This window comes from Hyaena hyaena, unplaced genomic scaffold (assembly GCF_003009895.1).
Source record: "Hyaena hyaena isolate Hyena2069 unplaced genomic scaffold, ASM300989v1 scaffold_45, whole genome shotgun sequence".
Classification (NCBI taxonomy): domain Eukaryota; kingdom Metazoa; phylum Chordata; class Mammalia; order Carnivora; family Hyaenidae; genus Hyaena; species Hyaena hyaena.
Genome location: NW_024080677.1, coordinates 3,515,330 through 3,535,759, shown reverse-complemented (window position 1 = coordinate 3,535,759; position 20,430 = coordinate 3,515,330). Strand labels below are relative to the sequence as shown.

Genomic DNA, 20,430 nt, shown 5'->3' with positions numbered 1-20,430 from the left:
CGGAGTCTACTGTCCACACCTTATACCACAGGGTCCCAGGAGGGCAAGGAGGCGCCCCACCCCCGGGGCAAGCCAGCCTGTCCTTCCCCCTCACTGCACGGAAACCACAGATAACCTACCTATTTGGCTTAAACTTATAAGAAGGACCAGGGTAGTCTGGGAGATGGCATCTCTTCTCCACAGACTGTTCTCATCAACGCTCCAACCCTGTATTTGTCTTCAAATTAAATCCAAACCCCAAACCCCAAGAAGCAGAATTCAGAGAACCCTGTGGTTGTGAAAACAAACTGCCAGGAAATGCGAGGCCCCATTTCCATGCCTTGCGTGCCTAGCGAAGGCCAGGTACCCCTTAGGAGGTGGATCCTTCTCCCTAGGACTGGAGAGCAGCTGAAGCTCGGGACTGTGGCTCCAAGAAACTTGGGCCACCTCCTCAGCTCTGGGGACAATGGCCAGACCGCACACCAAGCTCTGGCACTGTCATGCGCAGTGAGCCATTGTAAAAAACAGGCTCGCCTGAAGGATGGATGCCTGAGGGCAACTTTCTTCTTAGTCCCATGTAATGTTTCTTTGGTCACTTGGCATTAAGAGTTCAGATAAGAGTAACAACTTGTAAGCCCCACCCCGCCCCTGCCACCACCTCTCAAGTGCAGGGCATGGGTGTTTTTTGGGGGGGGGCGGGGAGTCAACTGTGGGATGAACCCTCCCCGTGGCCCTCATTCTGCCGAGCATCAGCCTCACTGTGGTGATGCCGAGATACTGGCTTCTACCTTTACAGCGTATGACACACTCCTTCCTGGGTCACAGGGCAGCCCGGGGTTGGGCACTCACTTCTAAGATATATCGCGCACATATGGAGCATAGAGCTGAGGACAGGAGGCTGAACTAACCGCACACTGCCAGCTTCTGGGTGCCACATAGTCTGTGTTGCGGGGTTCAAGAGTTCCCTGAAGACGTGGCCAAGGAAGACGGGCTGGTGCTGAAGAGCGGGCTGCACTCTCAGTGCTGACCCCAGCCCTGCCCAAACCCCTGCGAGGTGCTGATGAGGCGGCCATGTGTGCACAAGCTGGTGACTGCCTGCCTTCCTTGCCAGGTTCATCACATGCCCCCTGGCGTCCCTCCCCAGCTCTCTTCCCTTTAGATGGGAATACGCCTTCCCCCAGCAGAGCTAAGACTGTTCTACTTTTCTCCCTCCTCTGCTGACTTCCCTACCCGCCTACCACCTGCACAGTGGGGGGTGCCCGGGGGATGGAGTGGTACAGTGGCCCCTCCCACCCCGGCAATATCAGGCTGCAAGGTCAGGGTCCTGGTGTGGGTGGGTGGGGAAGGGGGGAAAGGAGTGCGTGAGTGCTCGCTGAGCCCAGTAGGCCCTGCACTGCTCCTTCTGGGTCTACCTACCCGCCAGCGGGGGCCAGCCACTCCAGAGCCCGCAGGAGGCTGCCTGCATCCTTGAGATTCTCCAGAAGCTTCTCATTGGATGTGACCTGCAAGGGAGGGAGGAGAAAGTGGTTGGCTGGCCCATCCCTGACTCAAGCCCCACAGGATAGGCACCAGAGTCTCAGGCTACTGGTGGCATTAGGGAGCATGCCCCAAGTCCCCACCCGCCCAGGGCACTGCTGAGCAGGGCACTGGAGGCAGACAGTCGTGGCACCTGGGGGTGAGCACGAGGGAGTCCGTTGGGGCTGGACACTTGCCAGGTTGGGGTAGGGTGCCTTCCATTGGGTCCCTCGGGGGTGTTTGTGTTCTGGAAGCCTGAACTTCTGAGGTAGATTAAATGATGGTGAATGAAATTTTCCAGTTGGTAGAGCCAGGACTCTTTGGGACCTTGAGCCCAACACAACCTTTTTCATACGGACAGAAGAATCACAATTCTGGTTGCCTGGAGATCTAGGGGGCCTGAAGGGAGAAGTACTAATAACCAAGCCAGGGCACACACCCCTTCCCGAGTATCCTAGGGAGTGAGCCCTTGCTCATTGCCATGGTCCTGAGAAGAACAGGAAAAACACGTGGGAATCTCTGACTCTGGTGCCTATGAGCTGAACCGTATACAACCCAGGCTTCTAGAGACCTCCTAAAGCCCTCCACAAGAGTCCATGTTCGCAAGGCAAGAGAGGCTTTAGATATGAACCTTGATCCTAGTATTAGACTTGCTCCTCTTAATTCAACTTTTGTGTCCTATTCTTGTTAAAAATATTTTATAAACACTTGCATTGTGCTTTACCTTTCAGAAGGCTCTGCAGTCTCCTGTCCACCTTCTCATCTATTCTTTTTATTTATTCACCTTGCAAGGTAAGCATGTGGCATGTTCTACAGATTGGGTCATGGAGGCTTGGTGAGATTAAGGGGCCACAATAGAGGTACACCTGGAGCCAGATCCTAACCCTACCATAAAGCTGGAACTAGGCTGTCCCCAGGTGCCACCCCCTGCCCTCTCCATTGCTCAAGTGTTCCTTGTCTTTCCACTTGATCATAGTGATCAGGGCTGGATTATCCTCTCCCAGTTCTCAAGAAGAGGCCAAACATTTCTTAATCAATCACTCATGGAGATAGGAAGGTTATAGGGGTTATTAGACTTTAACATGGACTCCAAATTACACGTGAATGAATTTGCACCTCCACGGAGATCTGTTCCCACCTGCTGAGTATGCCAGCCACTAGCAGCCAGCTCAATTGCATCAGGTGTGATTTCTGTAACAATTTGCATCTTAAAAGAGCTGCATGTAAATTTGTTCTGAAATCACACCCAACTTGATGAGTTCAAAGGCTGCTATTTGAAAACGCCAGCTTTAGTTCAATTATGTCTGAAGTAAGCACAAACTTATACGAAAGGGGTCTTCACTGAGGCTTCCCACCTGATTTTTCTCAAAACTGTGCCAAATACATCTCATTTGAACTATATCTAAAATCACACCCTGACTATCTGTACTGTGGGTCCGTGTGCAGAGACTGTGCTCCAAGGAAATTACCTTACAAGTTACAAAGAAATAACAAGACTGCATCTGCACAACAAGGCTCACAAGGTGAGTTAGAAGGTACAAATAGAAAACTACAGTGAGACTGAGGTGATCAAAGGGAAAGATCAAAATAGCATCATGAGCAGCTGACATAAATGTAGCCATAAGCAAATCCAAAAAAAAAAGGAAAACTATGTGACTTGACCACTTAACTGAACTCTTTCTTACTAACAACATCAGTTGTCCTGTATATAAAGAGGAGTTAATTAGGAAATAAATTTTAAATAATATCAATCAGAGGTTATCTAGTTCTGGGTAAGATGGGGCAAACACATACCATCCTTTCTCTCCTCTACATGCGATTATAAAACCCAAATTATAAAACGCACAGCACAGTGATTTGGGACACTGAAAAGTAAATAGCAACATGCAGACTGGGGAAAGGGACTGGACTCAAAGCGCCACTAAACTGGTGGTGAGTTTACCTCTTCTTTCCCTCCAGCACAGCCTGGATTGAAGTCAGCAAACCCAAAGCCTGGAATTGAGCACTGTGGGGCAGAAGAGAGAGCTCCGGGGCAAACCAGGCTTGAGAAGTGGGAAAGGAAACTCCCAGAAGCTCACAGAGAGCAGATTCTCCAGGTTCCTTCCCTTCCCTTTTCCTCAGTTTTCTGGTCGCAGGTCCCAGGAAACTGTAGCACCAGGGGCAGGGGCTCTAGGCAGCTCCCCACCACAAAACAACCATGACAGTTGTGGAAGTGAGCAGTTTATGGCCAGAGAGAATGGGAGATGCAAGCACCCAGAAAAGTACTGGGGAGATAACCAATCAGGAAGTCCTCAAGAAACAAACCCCACAAAATTGTTTATAAACTCCTAGGCTCACCTTCAACCTGTGCATGCATGGAATTGATCCAAATGGCATACCTTTGCCCTTAGGGAACTGAGCTAATAAACCTCTGCCCAGATCCTAGACGGACTCCTAAAGGACAGACACACAAGATGGGTCCAAATAGCATTGCAAATGCTTTGAAACTAACGTGGCATTGAAACTACTATTCCAGCCTGCATCCTGATCATAATCAACATTTTCTATAGGGTTCTAGCTAGACACAGTGTCTCATAATATTTAAAATAGCCAAGATAAAATCCAGAATTGCTCAGCATACAAATAAACATGAAAATCTCAACTCACATGAGAAAAGACAATAAATAACAAGATGACACTGATGTTGGAATTATCTGACAAAGACTTAAAAGTGTTATAAACATGCTAAAACAAGTAATCACTAATGCTCTTGAAACAAATAGGAAAACAGAATGTAACACTCTTAAAACAAGTATTAGAGTAAAACAATATTAAAATAAAGTATTACAATAGAAGAGAATGTAAAAAAAAAATTAGAAAATATAAAAAAGAACCCAATGAAAATTTAGAAAAATATAACCCAAAACTTTTAAAAGCCATGCCAAATGGATTCATTAGCATAATGGAAAGAGGCAATGAACTTGAAGATAGATCAATAGAAATGGTCCAGTCTGAAAAATGAGAGAGAAAAAAGTTTGTCCCACAGAGCCTCAGGGATCTGTGGCAGTGGATTTTTGGAATTACAGGGCAGAGCATGAATGGATGAAAATTATTTGAAGAAATTGTAGCTAAAACTGTTCCAAGTGTGAAGAAAGACATAAATCTAGATTCAAAAAAAGTGAGAGCCTCTCAAACATGATAACCCCAAAGAATCCCCATCCAAAAATATCATAAAATTTGTTGAGGACAAAGAATTGCAAACGCAGGCAGAAAATAATATATTACTTACAGGAGATCATGGACTTGAATTACTGTGGATTTCTCATCACACTAAAATCAGAAAGAGTGACACAACACTCCCTCTCTTTCTGCCCCTCCCCACTCATACTCTGTCTCTCTCTCAAAAATAAACAAACATTAAAAATTTTTAAAAAAGTGACATAACATTTTTAAAGTGCCAAAAAAGAAAAGAAGTATCAAACTAGAATTCTGTATTTAGCAGATATCATTCAGGAATTAAGGTGAAATAAAGACATTCTCCAGTGAAGGAAAACTAATAGAAGCAGAATTTCTCTAAAAGAATTACTAAAGGAAACTCTTCAGGGGCGCATGGCTGGCCTAGTTGGAAGAGCATGTGACTCTTGATCTTGGAGTCACGAGTTTGAGCCCCACGTTGGAGGTAGAGATTACTTACAAACAAACAAATAAATAAATAAACTTAAAAAAAAAATAGGGAAACTCCTCATAGATAAAGGAAATTACACCAGAAGGAAACTTGGAACATTAGGAAAAAAGGAAGAGTAACAGAAATGGTAAATATCTGAGTAAACTATTACACACTATTACCTTTATTTAAAATACATTTGGCTGTAGAAAGGCAAAACATACAATATTATATGATAGGGTTTTCAACATATGTAGATATAAGAAATTTGGAACATAAAGGGGGAAGGGTAGAGGAATCTAAGAGGTGATAACGTTTCTATATCATAACTGAAGTGGTAAAATACTGATTATAAGTAGATTGTGAGAAGTAAAGTCTTTCATAGTCCTAAACGCAATGACTAAAAAAACTTAAAGAGATAGTAAAAAACACAATTGACAAACTGTACTACCAAAAAATGTTCAATAGCTTAAAAGAGGTCAGGAAGGAAAAAAACAAGAAAATGAAAACAGGATAAACATAAATCAAGTAAAAAGGTAGACTGCATCCTAACATATAAAGAATTACATTAAATGTAAGTTATCCAAATGCAGCAAATCAGAGAGAATTTTGTACAGTGATAAAAAAAAATATGACCCAACTATCTACTATTTACAAGAATCCTAATTCAAATAGTGTGAGATAGGTTGGTTAAAGGTAAAAGGATGAAAATCATGCAAATATGAATCAAAAGAAAGCTAGGGCTATATTAATATCAGACAAAGAAAACTTCAGAACAAAAAATATTACCAAGGATAAAAAGGTTTTGTCATCAAAAAGATATAACAATAGGGGCGCCTGGGTGGCTTAGTCGGTTAAGCGTCCGACTTTCGCTTAGGTCATGATCTCGCGGTTCGTGGGTTCGAGCTCCGCGTCGGGCTCTGTGCTGACTGCCAGCTCAGAGCCTGGAGCCTGTTTCAGAGTCTGTGACTCCCTCTCTCTCTGACCCTCCCCTGCTCACGCTGTCTCTCTCTCTATCTCCTGGAAATAAATAAAAAAAACATTAAAAAAAAAAGATATAACAATAAGTGTGCACTCATTTAGCAATAGATATTAAACATACACAAAGCAGGGGTACCTGGATGGCTCATTCAGTTAAGTGTCCAGCTCTTGATTTCAGTTCAGGTCATGAGTTCATGGTTCCTGAGCTTGAGCCCCACATTGAGCTTTGTGATGACAGCATGGAGAGCCTGTTTGGCATTCTCTCTCTGCCCCTCTCTCAACTCATACTCGCACATGTACTTTCTCTCTCTCAAAATAAATAAACTTAAAAAAATACATGAAGCAGAAACTGATACAACTGAAAGTAAAAATAGACAAATGCACAACTGTAGCTGGAGGTTTCAAAACTACTCTCATAGTAACAGAATGAGTAGATAAAAATCATCAAGGACATAAAAGAGTTGAACCACATCATCAAGTTACTGGATCTCATTGGCATTTGTGGAGCACTAAACCCATCAATAACAGAATATATATATTTTTCCCAAGAAATCAGGAATATTTGCCAAGGTATACAATATTCTGGATCATAAAACAAATTTTAACTAATATAAAAGCACTGAAACCATATAAATTATATTTTTAATCATAAACTAGAAGTCAATAAAGGTAACAGGGACATCTCAAATCCCTTGGAAATTAAACAACTTACTCCTAAATCATCCAAAGATCAAAGAGGACATCCCAGGGAAAATTAGAAAATATTTTAACTTAAAAAAATGACTATACAGTATATCAAAAATCTGTGGGATGCTGCTAAAGCAGTCTTAAAGAGAAATTTATAGTACTAAACATTCACAGTAAAAAAGAAGAAAAGTTTAAATCAATAATCCAAGCTTTCATGTTAAGTAACTAGAAGAAGAGTAAGACCAACCAAAACTCAAAGAGGGAAGGAAAAAGGAGCAGAAACCAAAAGTAATGTGGTAACGTAAGTCCAAATATTATCCATATCTACATTAAGTGTGCATTTAACAAATGTACTACAAGTAAAAGACTAAGATTTTGAGACTAGATATAAACAAAATACAACATGACTACATGCTGCTGACATGAAACATACCTTTTATTTTTTCCTTTTTTCCCCTTTTAAATGTTTATATATTTACTTTGAGAGAGAGAGAGAGAGAGAGAGAGAGAGAGCACAAGCAGGGGAGGGGCAGAGAGAGAGGGAGAGAGAGAATTCCAAGCAGGTTCTACACTGTCAGTACAGAGCCTGACACAGCCTCGATCCCATGAACTCTGAGATTATGACCTGAGCCGAAATCAGGAGTCAGACACTTAACTGACTGAGCTACCCAGGTGCCCCAAAACATAACCTTTTAAATATAAGGGCACAGACCAAATGAAGGTTAAAGAATGAAAACAGATGTGACACAAACTGTAACCAGACAAAGCTGGGGTAGCTACTACCAGACAAGGTAGACTGTTAGCCAATAGTCGTAACTAGAGGTAAAGAGAGACATTTTGTGTTTATAGAAAGATCAATTGACAAGTAATATATACCAATTCTAAATTCTTATTTTTAAATTTCTTAATGTTATTTTTGAGAGACAGAGGGACAGAGGTGAGTAGAAGAGGGGCAGAGAGAGAGGGAGACATCAAATCCAAAGCAGGTCCCAGTTCTGAGCTGTTGGCACTGACCCCGACACAGGGCTGAACTCATGAATCATAAAATCATGACCTGAGCCAAAGCTGGACACCCACCTGAGCCACCCAGGTGCCCCACCAAGTCTAAATTCTAAATGTATGTAATAACAGTCTAAAAACAAATTAAAAAAAAAAAAAAAAGAAACCCAAGGGAGAATTAGACACCAAAATTATGGTAGGGTTACTTTTCAATCTCTCCCAGTAACATGTGTACAAGCATAAGAAGGGACACAGAAGTTTTATACAAAATTAGAAAACCTGCCCTAATTGACATACATCAAAAAATTCATCTAACAACTTCAGAATATATATATTCTTTTCAAGGATACATGGGAAGTTTTCAAGATATATCATATGCTGAGTTATAAAACAGGTCCTGACAAATTCCAAAGGTATTAAAACAACAAAGTATGTCAGGGTCTGTAGGCTAAAAATTACAAAATGCTGATGAAAGAAAAAAAAAACCTAAATAAATGGATATACTATGTTCATGAATTGGAAGACCCAATAAAGACATACTCTCCAAATTTAGTTTTAATGCATTTCCTATCAAAATCCCAGAAGGATTTTATGTAGACATAGGATAGCTGATTATAAATTTGCATAGAAGGACAAAGGAACTAGAATAGCTAAAACAATTTTGAAAAAAGCAGAATAAAGGGGGGAAATCACAGTATACAATTTTAAGACTTACTATATAGCTACAGGAACCATGACGGTATGTGGCAGACATACAGATCAATCAATAGAATTGTTAGCCAAGAAATCACCCCACACAAATACTATCAACATTTTGACAAATATGCCAAGGTAACTTAATGGGGGAAAGATAGCCTTTTGAACAAACAGTGCTACAACAAAGGATGCCCATATGCAAAAAACATGAAGCTAGGCACATATCTTACACCTTAAATAAAACATAACTCAAAATGAATCGTTGATCTGAATGTGTAAAACCTAAAACTATAAAACTTCTAGAAGAAAATCTAAGAGAGAATCTACGTGATCTTAGCTTTGTTGATGAGTTTTTAGATATAATACGAAAGCACGACGCCTGAAAAAAAAAACTGACAAATTGGATTTTACCAATATTAAAAACTTGGCTCTTTGTAAAATATTGTTAAGAGAATATGATAAGCACAGACTGGGATAAACAAATGCAAATCACATATCTGATAAATGACTTTTATCTAGAACTCTTAAAATTCAACAGGAGAACAACCAACCCAATTTTTTAAATGGGCAGAAAATCTCAATAGACACTTCACCAAAGAAAGTATTATGGGTGGCAAATGAGAACATGAAAAGATACTCAATACCATTTGTTATTGGAGAAATACAAATGAAAACTGTGATGACATACCACTACATACCTATTAGAATGGCTAAAAGTCATAAAACTAACAACGGCAGATGCTGGCCAGGAAGCAGAGTAGCGGAAACTCTCATTCATTGCTGGTTGGAATGCAACATGGTACAGCACTTTGGAGGACAGTTAGGTGCTTTCTTATAAAATTAAACACAGTCTTACCATATGGCCCAGCAATTGCACTCTTAGGTATTCACCCAAGTACACTGACAACTTATGTTCGCACATAAGCCTCTATGCCAAAGTCTACAGCAACTTTATTCACAGTCACTAAAAAGCAAAAGGAACCAAGATGTCCTTCAAAAGGAAAATGACAAAACAGTAGGGAATGCATTCATGCATTACTTGGTATATAGGTCTGATTGGGCTTTCAGAATGACAGATCAGTAAAGTCTGGATGATTTTTTTAAAAGATATGAGTTTTAATGTATCTTGCTAAATTATTTTGTCCTGTGATTCCCGTTTCCTATAATTAGTCAGGCTGGTAAACTAGGACTTCCGATGGCTTTGAAATGATCCTCAGGAATGAATCACTCCTTTTTCCCAGAGTTTGGGCTCCTCTCAGGCCAATGAAGGTTATAAATTAAGATGGGAACCAACCTTATTTTAGAAACATTCTACTGTACCTACCAGGCAATGTGGCCTTGAACCTTCTATTTTCTTGGTACTTAAAACTTTGTTGAAAACCAAATTGTGAGTATGCTCAAAAGCCATCCTATCTATCTTATTCTTTGCTATCAAAACAGACAATGTTTTGCACACTGCCGAGACCCACAGAAAGATCTCAGTGATGTAGAAGTGACACTTGTTCATCGTGACAGTGAGTTTCTGGCTCAACAACTGTTGGAGAACTTCTCATGTCCATGATTAGAGAAGTCAAGAGAGAGCAGGGACTCTTTAAGAAAATAAAGCATGTAAGAGGAGCCTAGCAAAGAGTGTAAACACAATACTTCTTCCTGCAACCACTATTTTCATTACTAGCACTTAATTAATTCCCATAAGCCAAGACAAACAAACTCAATTTTATTTTCCAATAATGTACTATAGCAGAGGTTCCTGGACCTCTAAGAGCCCATGAGTCGATTTCATTATTTCAAAATGTCCATTTCCTGCAAACAGAGTCCTGCCTGCCTCACATTCTTCCTCTTTATGATAAAAATGCATCAGCTGAATACGGAGTGCTTAATCATTATCTTACACTGAGACTTCTGATGTGTAGCTGTGTGGCTGAGATCAATCAAGATGAAAATGTGAATTATACTAAATATATGCAGTTCACATGGTAGACAGGATCGTTCAAAACATGGGGTGTTTAAGAAAAATATCAGAAAAAAGTTGGGAATTTGAGCTTAGAACTCAGATCAACCTGGGAAGACTATTCCTCCACTTCTGTTTAACTGAGGATATATATAACAGATCGTGTACTTAGGGCAAATACATGACTTATTTAACCGGCTATGGTCCCTTGAACATGGCATGTGTCCATGAGCACTCACGTATCACTGGGTATAACCAAAAACATTGAAAGGAGATGAAAGTGTCCTGCAGAATCAACCTTCAAATTCCCTCCCAGGCTCATGAACAGGTAGTGGCTTTACATACACCACAAAGGACAGAATTGGGGTTGGTTCCTTTCTGGGACTCAGCTTCCCAAAGGCAAACTGACAAAAAATGTCCCACTCACCCCCATAATGGCAGGATACTGAATTTGGCCAGACCCCCTCAGTTGGCAGGTGAGGCTGTGACAACAGACAGTACAGTGGCTTGTCCAGGGTCACAGTGGCTCCCGAGGGACAAAAGCCAGGCCTGGTGCCTACACTCTTTATCTCAGGTCATAAAAAATGTGTGGATCAAAACTTTTATTTTCTATCACTGTGGTATATCATGAATTCATGCTCATAAACATGACTCACAGCATCGTCCTCATGAAGCTCATAAAATGCTCCAGGATGAGCTTCTCTATTTAGAAATGGTTTTGGGAATGGGGACGTAGGGGTTTGTTTATGAGAGTATAATGACATATGCCTGTATCTTCAGTGATCCTCAATGCATGTGGTGAAGGGAAGCCAAGTTAGCTTTAGTTTTCTAACCAGAGAGGCCTCCAGACAGGCCTGGGCAGCACTGAGAAACTAGAAAAAACCAGGAGATGAAACAGGCAACAGTGAGCCAGGCCAGGTGCTCCCTGGTGCTTGTTATTACAGACACACACTTCACACAGGAGAGGATTGTCTTAATTCTGTGGACTTCAGATCTCACAAACACAAGTCAAAACAGGCAGGTAACTATGACAACTCTACTTCAGAGAGTTTAAATTTCAAAAATAAACCCATACATTGAGCCCCTTTATTTAGTTCTCTTAATATATACTTTGTCTTCTCTCAGCTGAGGTTTTTGGGTTACTTCAAAGCCATTTTTACCAAAAACATTGAGACAGGCTATCCCCTTGTTGTCAGACACCAGGATGGAATCTGGGGAAGAACTTCCGGGAGGTGTAATGGGGTCTGGCAGTTCCTCCCCTACGCTCTATCTGGTGTTACAGTGCCCATTGTGGTCCTCTCCAGAAACTTCTTGAGCTGCTGCCAGGGTCTTTCCTCCCACATTCACATTAAAGCAAGACTATATTAACACACCTTATGCTGCATCTGGGACCATATGTCTTCCATGACACTGCGCACATCTGGGGTAAGATGGAGTAATTCTCACACAGCTTTCGGCGGCCTCATGTCATCCGTGTCTTCCTTGGAGTCCATTTAAAAACTTTATGTTCCTTGGGGCACCTGGGTGGCTCAGTTGGTTAAGCGTCTGACTTCGGCTCAGGTCATGATCTCACAGTTTATGGGTTCGAACCCTGCGTTGGGCTCTGTGCTGACAGCCAGCTCAGAACCTGGAGCCTGTTTCCAATTCTGTGTCTCCCTCTCTCTCTGGCTCTCCCCTGTTCATGAGGTCTCTCTCAGAAATAAATAAAACATTAAAAAATTGAAAAAAAAAAAACTGTGTTCCTCTCCTAAAATTTGTATGGAACCAGAAAAGACCCCAAATAGCCAAAGCAATCTTGAAAAAGAAAACCAAAGCAGGAGGCATCACAATCCCGACTTCAAGCTGTATTAGAAAGCTGTAATCAGGAAAGGTTGCAAGGAACAAAGATACCAGAGACACCACCACAAACATGAACCCTACAAAAGATACAAAGACTCTAAACCCACATATTTCAATAATAACACAATGTAAATGGGCTGAATGCTCCAATCAAAAGACATAGGGTAGCAGAGTGGATAAAAAAACAAAATCCATCTATATGCTGTCTACAAGAAAACTCATTTTAGACTGGAAGATACCTTTAGATTAAAAGTAAGGGGATGGAGAAATATATATCATGCTACAGGAAATCAAAAGAAAGCCAGAATAGCTATACTTGTATCAGACAAACTAGACTTTAAATTAAAAACAATAACAAGAGATGAAGAAAGGCACTACATAATAATTACAGGGTCCATCCATCAGGAAGAACTAACTATCATAAATGTCTATGCACCGAATATGGGAGCACCTAAATATCTAAAACAATTAATCACAAACAGAAACAAGCTTATAGATAAGAATGTGCTAATAGCAGGGGACTTTAATACTCCGCTTACAGCAATGGACAGGTCAACCAGACAGAATATCACTAAAGAAATAATGGACTTGAAAGACACATTGGACCAGATGGATCTGACGGATCTATTTAGAACTTTACATCCTGAGGCCAGGGAATTTACTTTCTTCTCAAGTGTGCATGGCACATTCTCCAAGATAGATCACATACTGGGACATAAAGCAGCCCTCAATAAATATAAAAGAATAGAGATCATACCATGCACACTGTCAGATCACAATGCTTTGAAACTTGAAATCAATTACAGGAAGAAGTCTGGAAAACCGCCAAAAACATGGAGGTTAAAGAACACCCTTCTAAAGAATGAATGGGCCAATCAGGCAATTAGAGAGGAAATTAAAAAATATATGGAAACAAATGAAAATGAAAACACAACAATTCAAAATCTATGGGATGCGGCCAAGGCAGTCCTAAGAGGAAAGTACATTGCTCTCCAGGCCTATTTCAAGAGATTAGAAAAAGCACAAGTCCAAAATCTAACAGCTCACCTAAAGGAGCTAGAGGCAGAGCAACAAGAACGCCCTAAACCCAGTAGAAGAAGAGAAATAGTAAAAATTAGAGCAGAAATAAACAACATAGAGACCAAAGAAACAATTGAACAGATCAATGAAACCAAGAGTTGGTTTTTTGAAAAAGTAAACAAAATTGACAAACCTCTAGCCAGGCTTATCAAAAAGAAAAGAGAGAGCACCCAAATAGACAAAATTATGAATGAAAATGGACTTATTACAACCAACCCCTCAGAAATACAAGCAATTATCAGGGAATACTATGAAAAATTATATGCCAACAAATTGGACAACTTAGAAGAAATGGACAAATTCCTAAACACACACTCACTACCAAAATTCACACGGGAAGAAATAGAAAACCTGAACAGACCCATAACGAGTGAAGAAATCGAATCAGTGATCAAAAATCTCCCAACAAATAAGAGCCCTGGACCTGATGGTTTCCCTGGGGAATTCTACCAGACATTTAAAACAGAATTAATCCCAATTCTTCTCAAGCTATTCCAAAAAATAGAAGTCGAAGGAAAACTCCCGGACTCATTTTATGAAGCCAGCATCACTCTGATTCCCAAGCCAGACAGAGATCCAACAAAAAAAGAGAACTATAGGCCAATATCCTTGATGAATACGGATGCAAAAATTCTCAACAAGATCCTTGCAAATCGAATCCAGCAGCATATCAAAAGAATCATCCACCAAGATCAAGTGGGATTCATTCCTGGGTTACAGGGCTGGTTCAACATTCGCAAATCAATCAATGTGATCCATCATATCAATAAAAGAAAAGATAAAAACCATATGATCCTGTCAATAGATGCAGAAAAAGCATTTGACAAAATACAGCATCCCTTCTTAATAAAGACTCTCGAGAAAGTTGGGATAGAAGGAACCTACTTAAACATCATCAAAGCCATCTATGAGAAGCCTTCAGCTAACATCATCCTCAACGGGGAAAAACTGAGAGCTTTCCCCCTGAGATCAGGAACACGACAGGGATGTCCACTCTCACCACTGTTGTTTAACATAGTGCTGGAAGTCCTAGCATCAGCCATCAGACAACAAAAGGAAATCAAAGGCATCAGAATTGGCAAAGAGGAAGTCAAACTTTCACTCTTCGCAGATGACATGATACTCTACATAGAAAACCCGACAGACTCCACCAGAAGCCTACTAGAACTGATCCAAGAATTCAGCCAAGTTGCAGGGTACAAAATCAACGTACAGAAATCGGTTGCATTTTTATACACCAATAATGAAGCAACAGAAAGAGAAATCAAGAAACTGATCCCATTCACAATTGCACAAAAAACCATAAAATACCTCGGAATAAACCTAACCAAGGATACAAGAGATCTGTATGATGAAAACTATAGAAAACTTATGAAGGAAATTGAAGAAGACACAAAGAAATGGAAAAACATTCCATGCTCATGGATAGGAAGAATAAATATAGTTAAGATGTCATTACTACCTAAAGCACTCTACACATTCAATGCAATTCCAATCAAAATTGCACCAGCATACTTCTCAAAACTAGAACAAACTATCCAAAAATTTGTATGGAACCACAAAAGACCCCGAATAGCCAAAGTAATACTGAAAAATAAAACCAAAACGGGAGGTATCACCATCCCAGACTTCAGCCTCTACTACAAAGCTGTCATCCTCAAGACAGTATGGTATTGGCACAAAAACAGACCCATAGACCAATGGAACAGAATTGAGAACTCAGAAGTGGACCCAAAAGTATACAGCCAACTGATCTTTGACAAAGCAGGAAAGAATATCCAATGGAAAAAAGACAGCCTTTTTAACAGATGGTGTTGGGAGAACTGGACAGCAACATGCAGAAGAATGAAACTAGATCATTTTCTCACACCATGCACAAAAATCAACTCAAAATGGATAAAGGACCTGAACGTGAGACAGGAAACTATCAACACCCTAGAGGAGAAAGCAGGAAACAACCTCCTTGACCTCCACCGCAGCAACTTCTTACTTGACACATCCCCAAAAGCAAGGGAATCAAGAGCAAAAATAAACGGTTGGGACCTCATCAAGATTAAAAGCTTCTGCACAGCCAAGGAAACAACCCACAAAACTAATAGGCAACCAACGGAATGGGAAAAGATAGTTGCAAATGACATATCAGATAAAGGGTTAATACACGAAATCTATAAGGAGCTCACCAAACTCCACACCCGAAAAACAAACAACCCAGTGAAGAAATGGGCAGAAGACATGAACAGACACTTCTCCAAAGAGGACATCCAGATGGCCAACAGACACATGAAACGATGCTCAGCATCCCTCCTCATCAGGGAAATACAAATCAAAACCACACTGAGATACCACCTCATGCCAGTCAGAGTGGCTAAAATGAGCAAATCAGAGAACTCTAGATGCTGGTGAGGATGTGGAGAAACGGACACCCTCCTACACTGTTGGTGGGAATGTAAACTGGTACAGCCCCTCTGGAAAACAGTGTGGAGGTTCCCCAGGAAACTAATACTAGAACTCCCCTAGGACCCAGAAATAGCACTGCTAGGAATTTACCCAAAGGATACAGAAATGCCGATGCATAGGAGCACACGTACCCCAATGTTCATAGCAGCACTCTCCACAATAGCCAAAACATGGAAAGAGCCTAAGTGTCCATCAACGGACGAATGGATCAAGAAGATGTGGTTTATCTATACAATGGAATACCACATGGCAATGAGAAACAATGAAATCTGGCCATGTGTAGCAACATGGATGGACCTTGAGGGTGTTATGCTGAGTGAAATAAGTCAGGCAGAGAAGGACAAATATCACATGTTTGCACGTATAGGAGGATTAGGAGGAACTTAACTGAGGACCATGGGGGAGAAGAAGGGGGGAAATGGTGGGGGAAAGGGAGAGAGGCAAACCATGAGAGACTCTTGAATGCTGAGAAACAAACTGAGGAGTGATGGATGTGGGGGGGAGGGGGGAGATGGGCATGGAGTAGGGCACTTGTGGGGATGAGCACTGGGTGTTATATGGAAACCAATTTGACAATAAACTATTTGTAAAAAAAAAGAAAAGAAAAGAAAGCTGTAATCATCAAGACAGTATGGTACTGGCACAAAAACACTCAGATCAATGAAACAGAATAGAGAACCCATAAACGGACCCACAAATGTATGGGCAACCAATCTTTGACAAAGCAGGAAAGAATATCCAATGGAATAAAGACAGTCTCTTCAGCAAGTGGTGCTGGGAAAACTGGACAGCGATATGTAGAAGAATGAAACTAGACCACTTTCTTACACCATACAGAAAAATAAACTCAAAAATGGATGAAAGACCTAAATTTAAGACAGGAAGCCATCAAAATCCTTGAGGAGAAAGCAGGCAAGAACCTTAGCAAGTTCTTCCTTAACACACCTCCAGAGGCAAAGGAAACAAAAGCAAAAATGAACTATTGGGACCTCATGAAAAGAAACAAAAAATAAACAAAAAAACCCCCCAACAACCTTCTGCACAGCGAAGGAAACAATCAGCAAAACTAAAAGGCAACAGACAGAATGCGAGAAGATACTTGCAAATGACATATCACATAAAGGGTTAGTATCCAAAACCTATAAAGAACTTATCAAACTCAACACCCAAAAACAAGTAATCCAGTGAAGAAATGGGCAGAAGACACGAATAGACACTTCTCCAAAGAAGACCTCCAGCTGGCCAACTGAGACATGAAAAAAATGCTCAGCATCACTCATCATCAGGGAAATACAAATCAAAACCACAGTGAGATAGCACCTCACACCTGTAAGGATGGCTAACATTAACAGCTCGGGCAACAACAGATGTTGGCAAGGATGCAGAGAAAGGGAAACACTTTTGCACTGCTGGTGGGAATGCAAACTGGTGCAGCCACTCTGGAAAACAGTATGGAGGTTCCTCAAAAAATTAAAAATAGAACTACCCTACGACTCAGCAATTGCACTACTAGGTATTATTCCAAGGGATACAGGTATATTGTTTTGAAGAGGCACATGCACCCCAATGTTTATAGCAGCACTATCGACAATAGCCAAGGTATGGAAAGAGCCCAAATGTATGTCAATGGATCAATGGATAAAGAAGATGTGGTATCTATATATAATGGAGTAATACTCGGCAATCAAAAAGAATGAAATCTTTCCATTTGCAACTACATGAATGGAACTAGAAAGTATTATGGTAAGCGAAATTAGTCTGTCAGAGAAAGACAAATATCATATGACTTCACTCATATGAGGACTTTAAGATACAAAACAGATGAACATAAGGGAAGGAAAGAAAAATAATATAAAAACAGGGAGGGGGACAAAACATAAGAGACTCTTAAATATGGAGAACAAACAGAGGGTTGCTGGAGGGGTTGTGGGAGGGGGGATGGGCTAAACAAGTAAGGGGCATTAAGGAATCTACTTCTGAAATCATTGTTGCACCGTATGCTAACTAACTTGATGTAAATTTAAAAAGAAAAATTTTTAAATATTTTTATTTATTTCTAGGAGAGAGAGAGACAGCGTGAGCAGGGGAGGGTCAGAGAGAGAGGGAGACACAGAATCTGAAACAGGCTCCAGGCTCTGAGCTGGCAGTCAGCACAGAGCCTGACGCGGGGCTCGAGCCCACGAACTGTGAGATCGTGACCTAAGCGAAAGTCGGACGCTTAACCGACTAAGCCACCCAGGTGCCCCTTAAAAAAGAAAATTTTATGTTCCTCAGTAAAAGCAAGCGAGGCCCCTTCTGACCAGGACTAATAAGCAGGGGATGAGTGGAAGGAAATCTGGAGGCATCCCTGATTCCTGTCAGTGGATCTGCTGATCCCTAGGGAGTGAGGGGTTCTAGTTAGAACCTACACTGGGGCAGCTCTGGGGAAGAGAAAGGACTTGCAGATGAGGCAGCCCAGTCACCAAGACTTGCTCATCTAGATCTGGCTCGGATTCCCATGAGCTCAGGCTCTCTGGATGGGGGACAGAGAGGTTATACTAAGCCTGAATGGTCCTGGGGCATATGCAGTACTGTCTGTGTTCAGACTGACCACAGTGAGGCATTCTTCTACGCTCTGCAGGAAGCACCAGTTAGCTTGATTTGCAGTTGAGCAGCACTGAGGCCCAGAGAGATAGTGGCAGCTGGAATATATTGATTCCTCAAGTTGAAGAAGGCTGGGCCAGAAGAAGAAGAAAATGGCTGAGCACCTCTTTCAAGAGCACCCATGAGTTTCCATGTCGAGTACTCAAGAACTGGAGAGGCGGGGACTGCGCCCAGGGCATTAGTAGGTGTGCATGGGCAAGGCTAACAAAACTTAGGTTTCAGGTAGGAACTGTTGGGATTCACTTTTGTCTATAAGACTTTTTGAGCTAAAAGGCCTAGGAGTAAAAAGGCCTTGGAATTTGGGTCAAGAAAGGAAACGAACACTTCTGAGGTACTATGTTCAGGAACAGACTTAAGTGCTTTCAAATAGAATTTTCTTTTTGACAACCTTGAAAAATAAGTATTCATATGCACACTTCCCAGAAAAGGAAATGGAGGCTAGCAGGGCTTATGTGACTTGCTGGGGGTCACCTGGCCAGCCAGCAAGGGCATAGAGATAGGACCCGGTCTACCCAACTTCAAAACCCGTGCTCTTCCCCAGAGACTACTACATCCTCACATCTGCTGCTGAACACCCTGCAAAGCTGTTGGCTGGTTGGCTGGATAATAAAAGTAAAGGGCTGACTGATGAAGTGTGGCTTCACCTCCAGCCCCTCCACCCCCATGCTGGTGATCTGGTGCAAAGGCTTGCCCACTCTGTGCTGCTGGGCACCCAGCCCCTTGCAAACCATATGGCACCCTCTGCTCCCCACCATTGTCGTTGACTCTCATCACTTCCAGTGGGAGCAGGGACCACAGACTCTCTCTTGTAGACTGAACTGTGGCTCCAGAGAAGGACTCTGTGGGTTATAGGGTTGGTAAACGGTTCCTGATGTGGCACACCACCTGTGTGGTGATTTATCTCAGTACTTGGTTACCAGGAGGCTTTACGCATCCCTCCTGGCATCTGTGGTTGGAGGTCTGTCCTTGCTGCTGATGGGAAGTGAGTTATGGGTTTTCTGGGTTGCCATTGTGGACTAGTACTTTCTATTCTCTTCACAACAGCCCTGTGAGAAAGGTCTTCTATGATCCCATGTTAGAGATGAAGTGACAGTGGGATTCCCCCACTACTGGTCAGTAGTGGGGCTGGGATGGAGACCAGGTCTGGCTGGCTCTCTCCACTGCTCCCCTTGCCTTAATCACCACACACCCTCTGCCTTCCCCCTGCCATCAGACTCTGGCTGCAGAAGCATCCAACATAGAGACAGGGCCAGTGTCTGAGTGGGGAGGGTAGGAGCGGACGTTACCCATGAGTAATGAGAAGGCTGACATTCTAGTGTGGGGGGAGCCAGCCCCCACCTGCAGGAGCCTGGGTCCCTGGAGGAATGGCTGGGCCTGGAGTGTTTAGGACCACAGCTTCTAGAGCTAGGGTCAAAGTGGGGAGCACTCTCCTTTCAACTGACATTTCCAGATTTGGATGGGCAAGCTGATGTCAGTGAGAACACACCAGTGTGGGAGGATTTTCTTTTCTCTTGACCTTTCTCTCCTCCTCCTGGGGTCCATATGCTTCCCAGTCTAGCCTGACACCTCCATTCTCCTCTCCTGCCTGAACTGCTGCCTGTACCTCTGGGCGCCTGCTAAATCCAGGGGCCATGGAGATGATATGCTTCAGGATTTGAATGTTTTTCCTTTTCATCCCATAAAATATGATTATTTTCTAGAAGAAAATTATCCATATCTGCCTCCTTCATTTTAGGTCAGCCAATTCTCTCATCTCTCTGCGGGGCAGTAAAAATGCCCTTATTGCTTAAAACTGTCCATAATTATATCAGTTTCTGGCCATTAAATCTAGCAAGTTTAAAATGCTGAATATAATATAGCTGGTTTGGGAAATCTTTTAGGCCTGATCCAACTGACAAGTTACAACAGCCAGGTCCTAAATATGTGAGGAAAAAGCAGTTTTAATTGGCAAAGAATTATG

The 20,430-nt window shown here is 41.9% G+C and overlaps 1 protein-coding gene across 4 annotated transcripts in view; it reads right to left on the bottom strand.

Moving 5' to 3' along the window:
• The window catches only part of ULK4 (unc-51 like kinase 4), a 567,394-nt gene that overhangs the window by 1,536 nt on the left and 545,428 nt on the right, over positions 1-20,430 (bottom strand). For all 4 annotated transcript variants that reach the window (XM_039230385.1, XM_039230386.1, XM_039230388.1 and 1 more), the window contains one exon: positions 1,396-1,481. In XM_039230385.1, the coding sequence (XP_039086316.1) occupies positions 1,396-1,481 (86 nt within the window). The remainder of the gene's footprint in view (positions 1-1,395; positions 1,482-20,430) is intronic.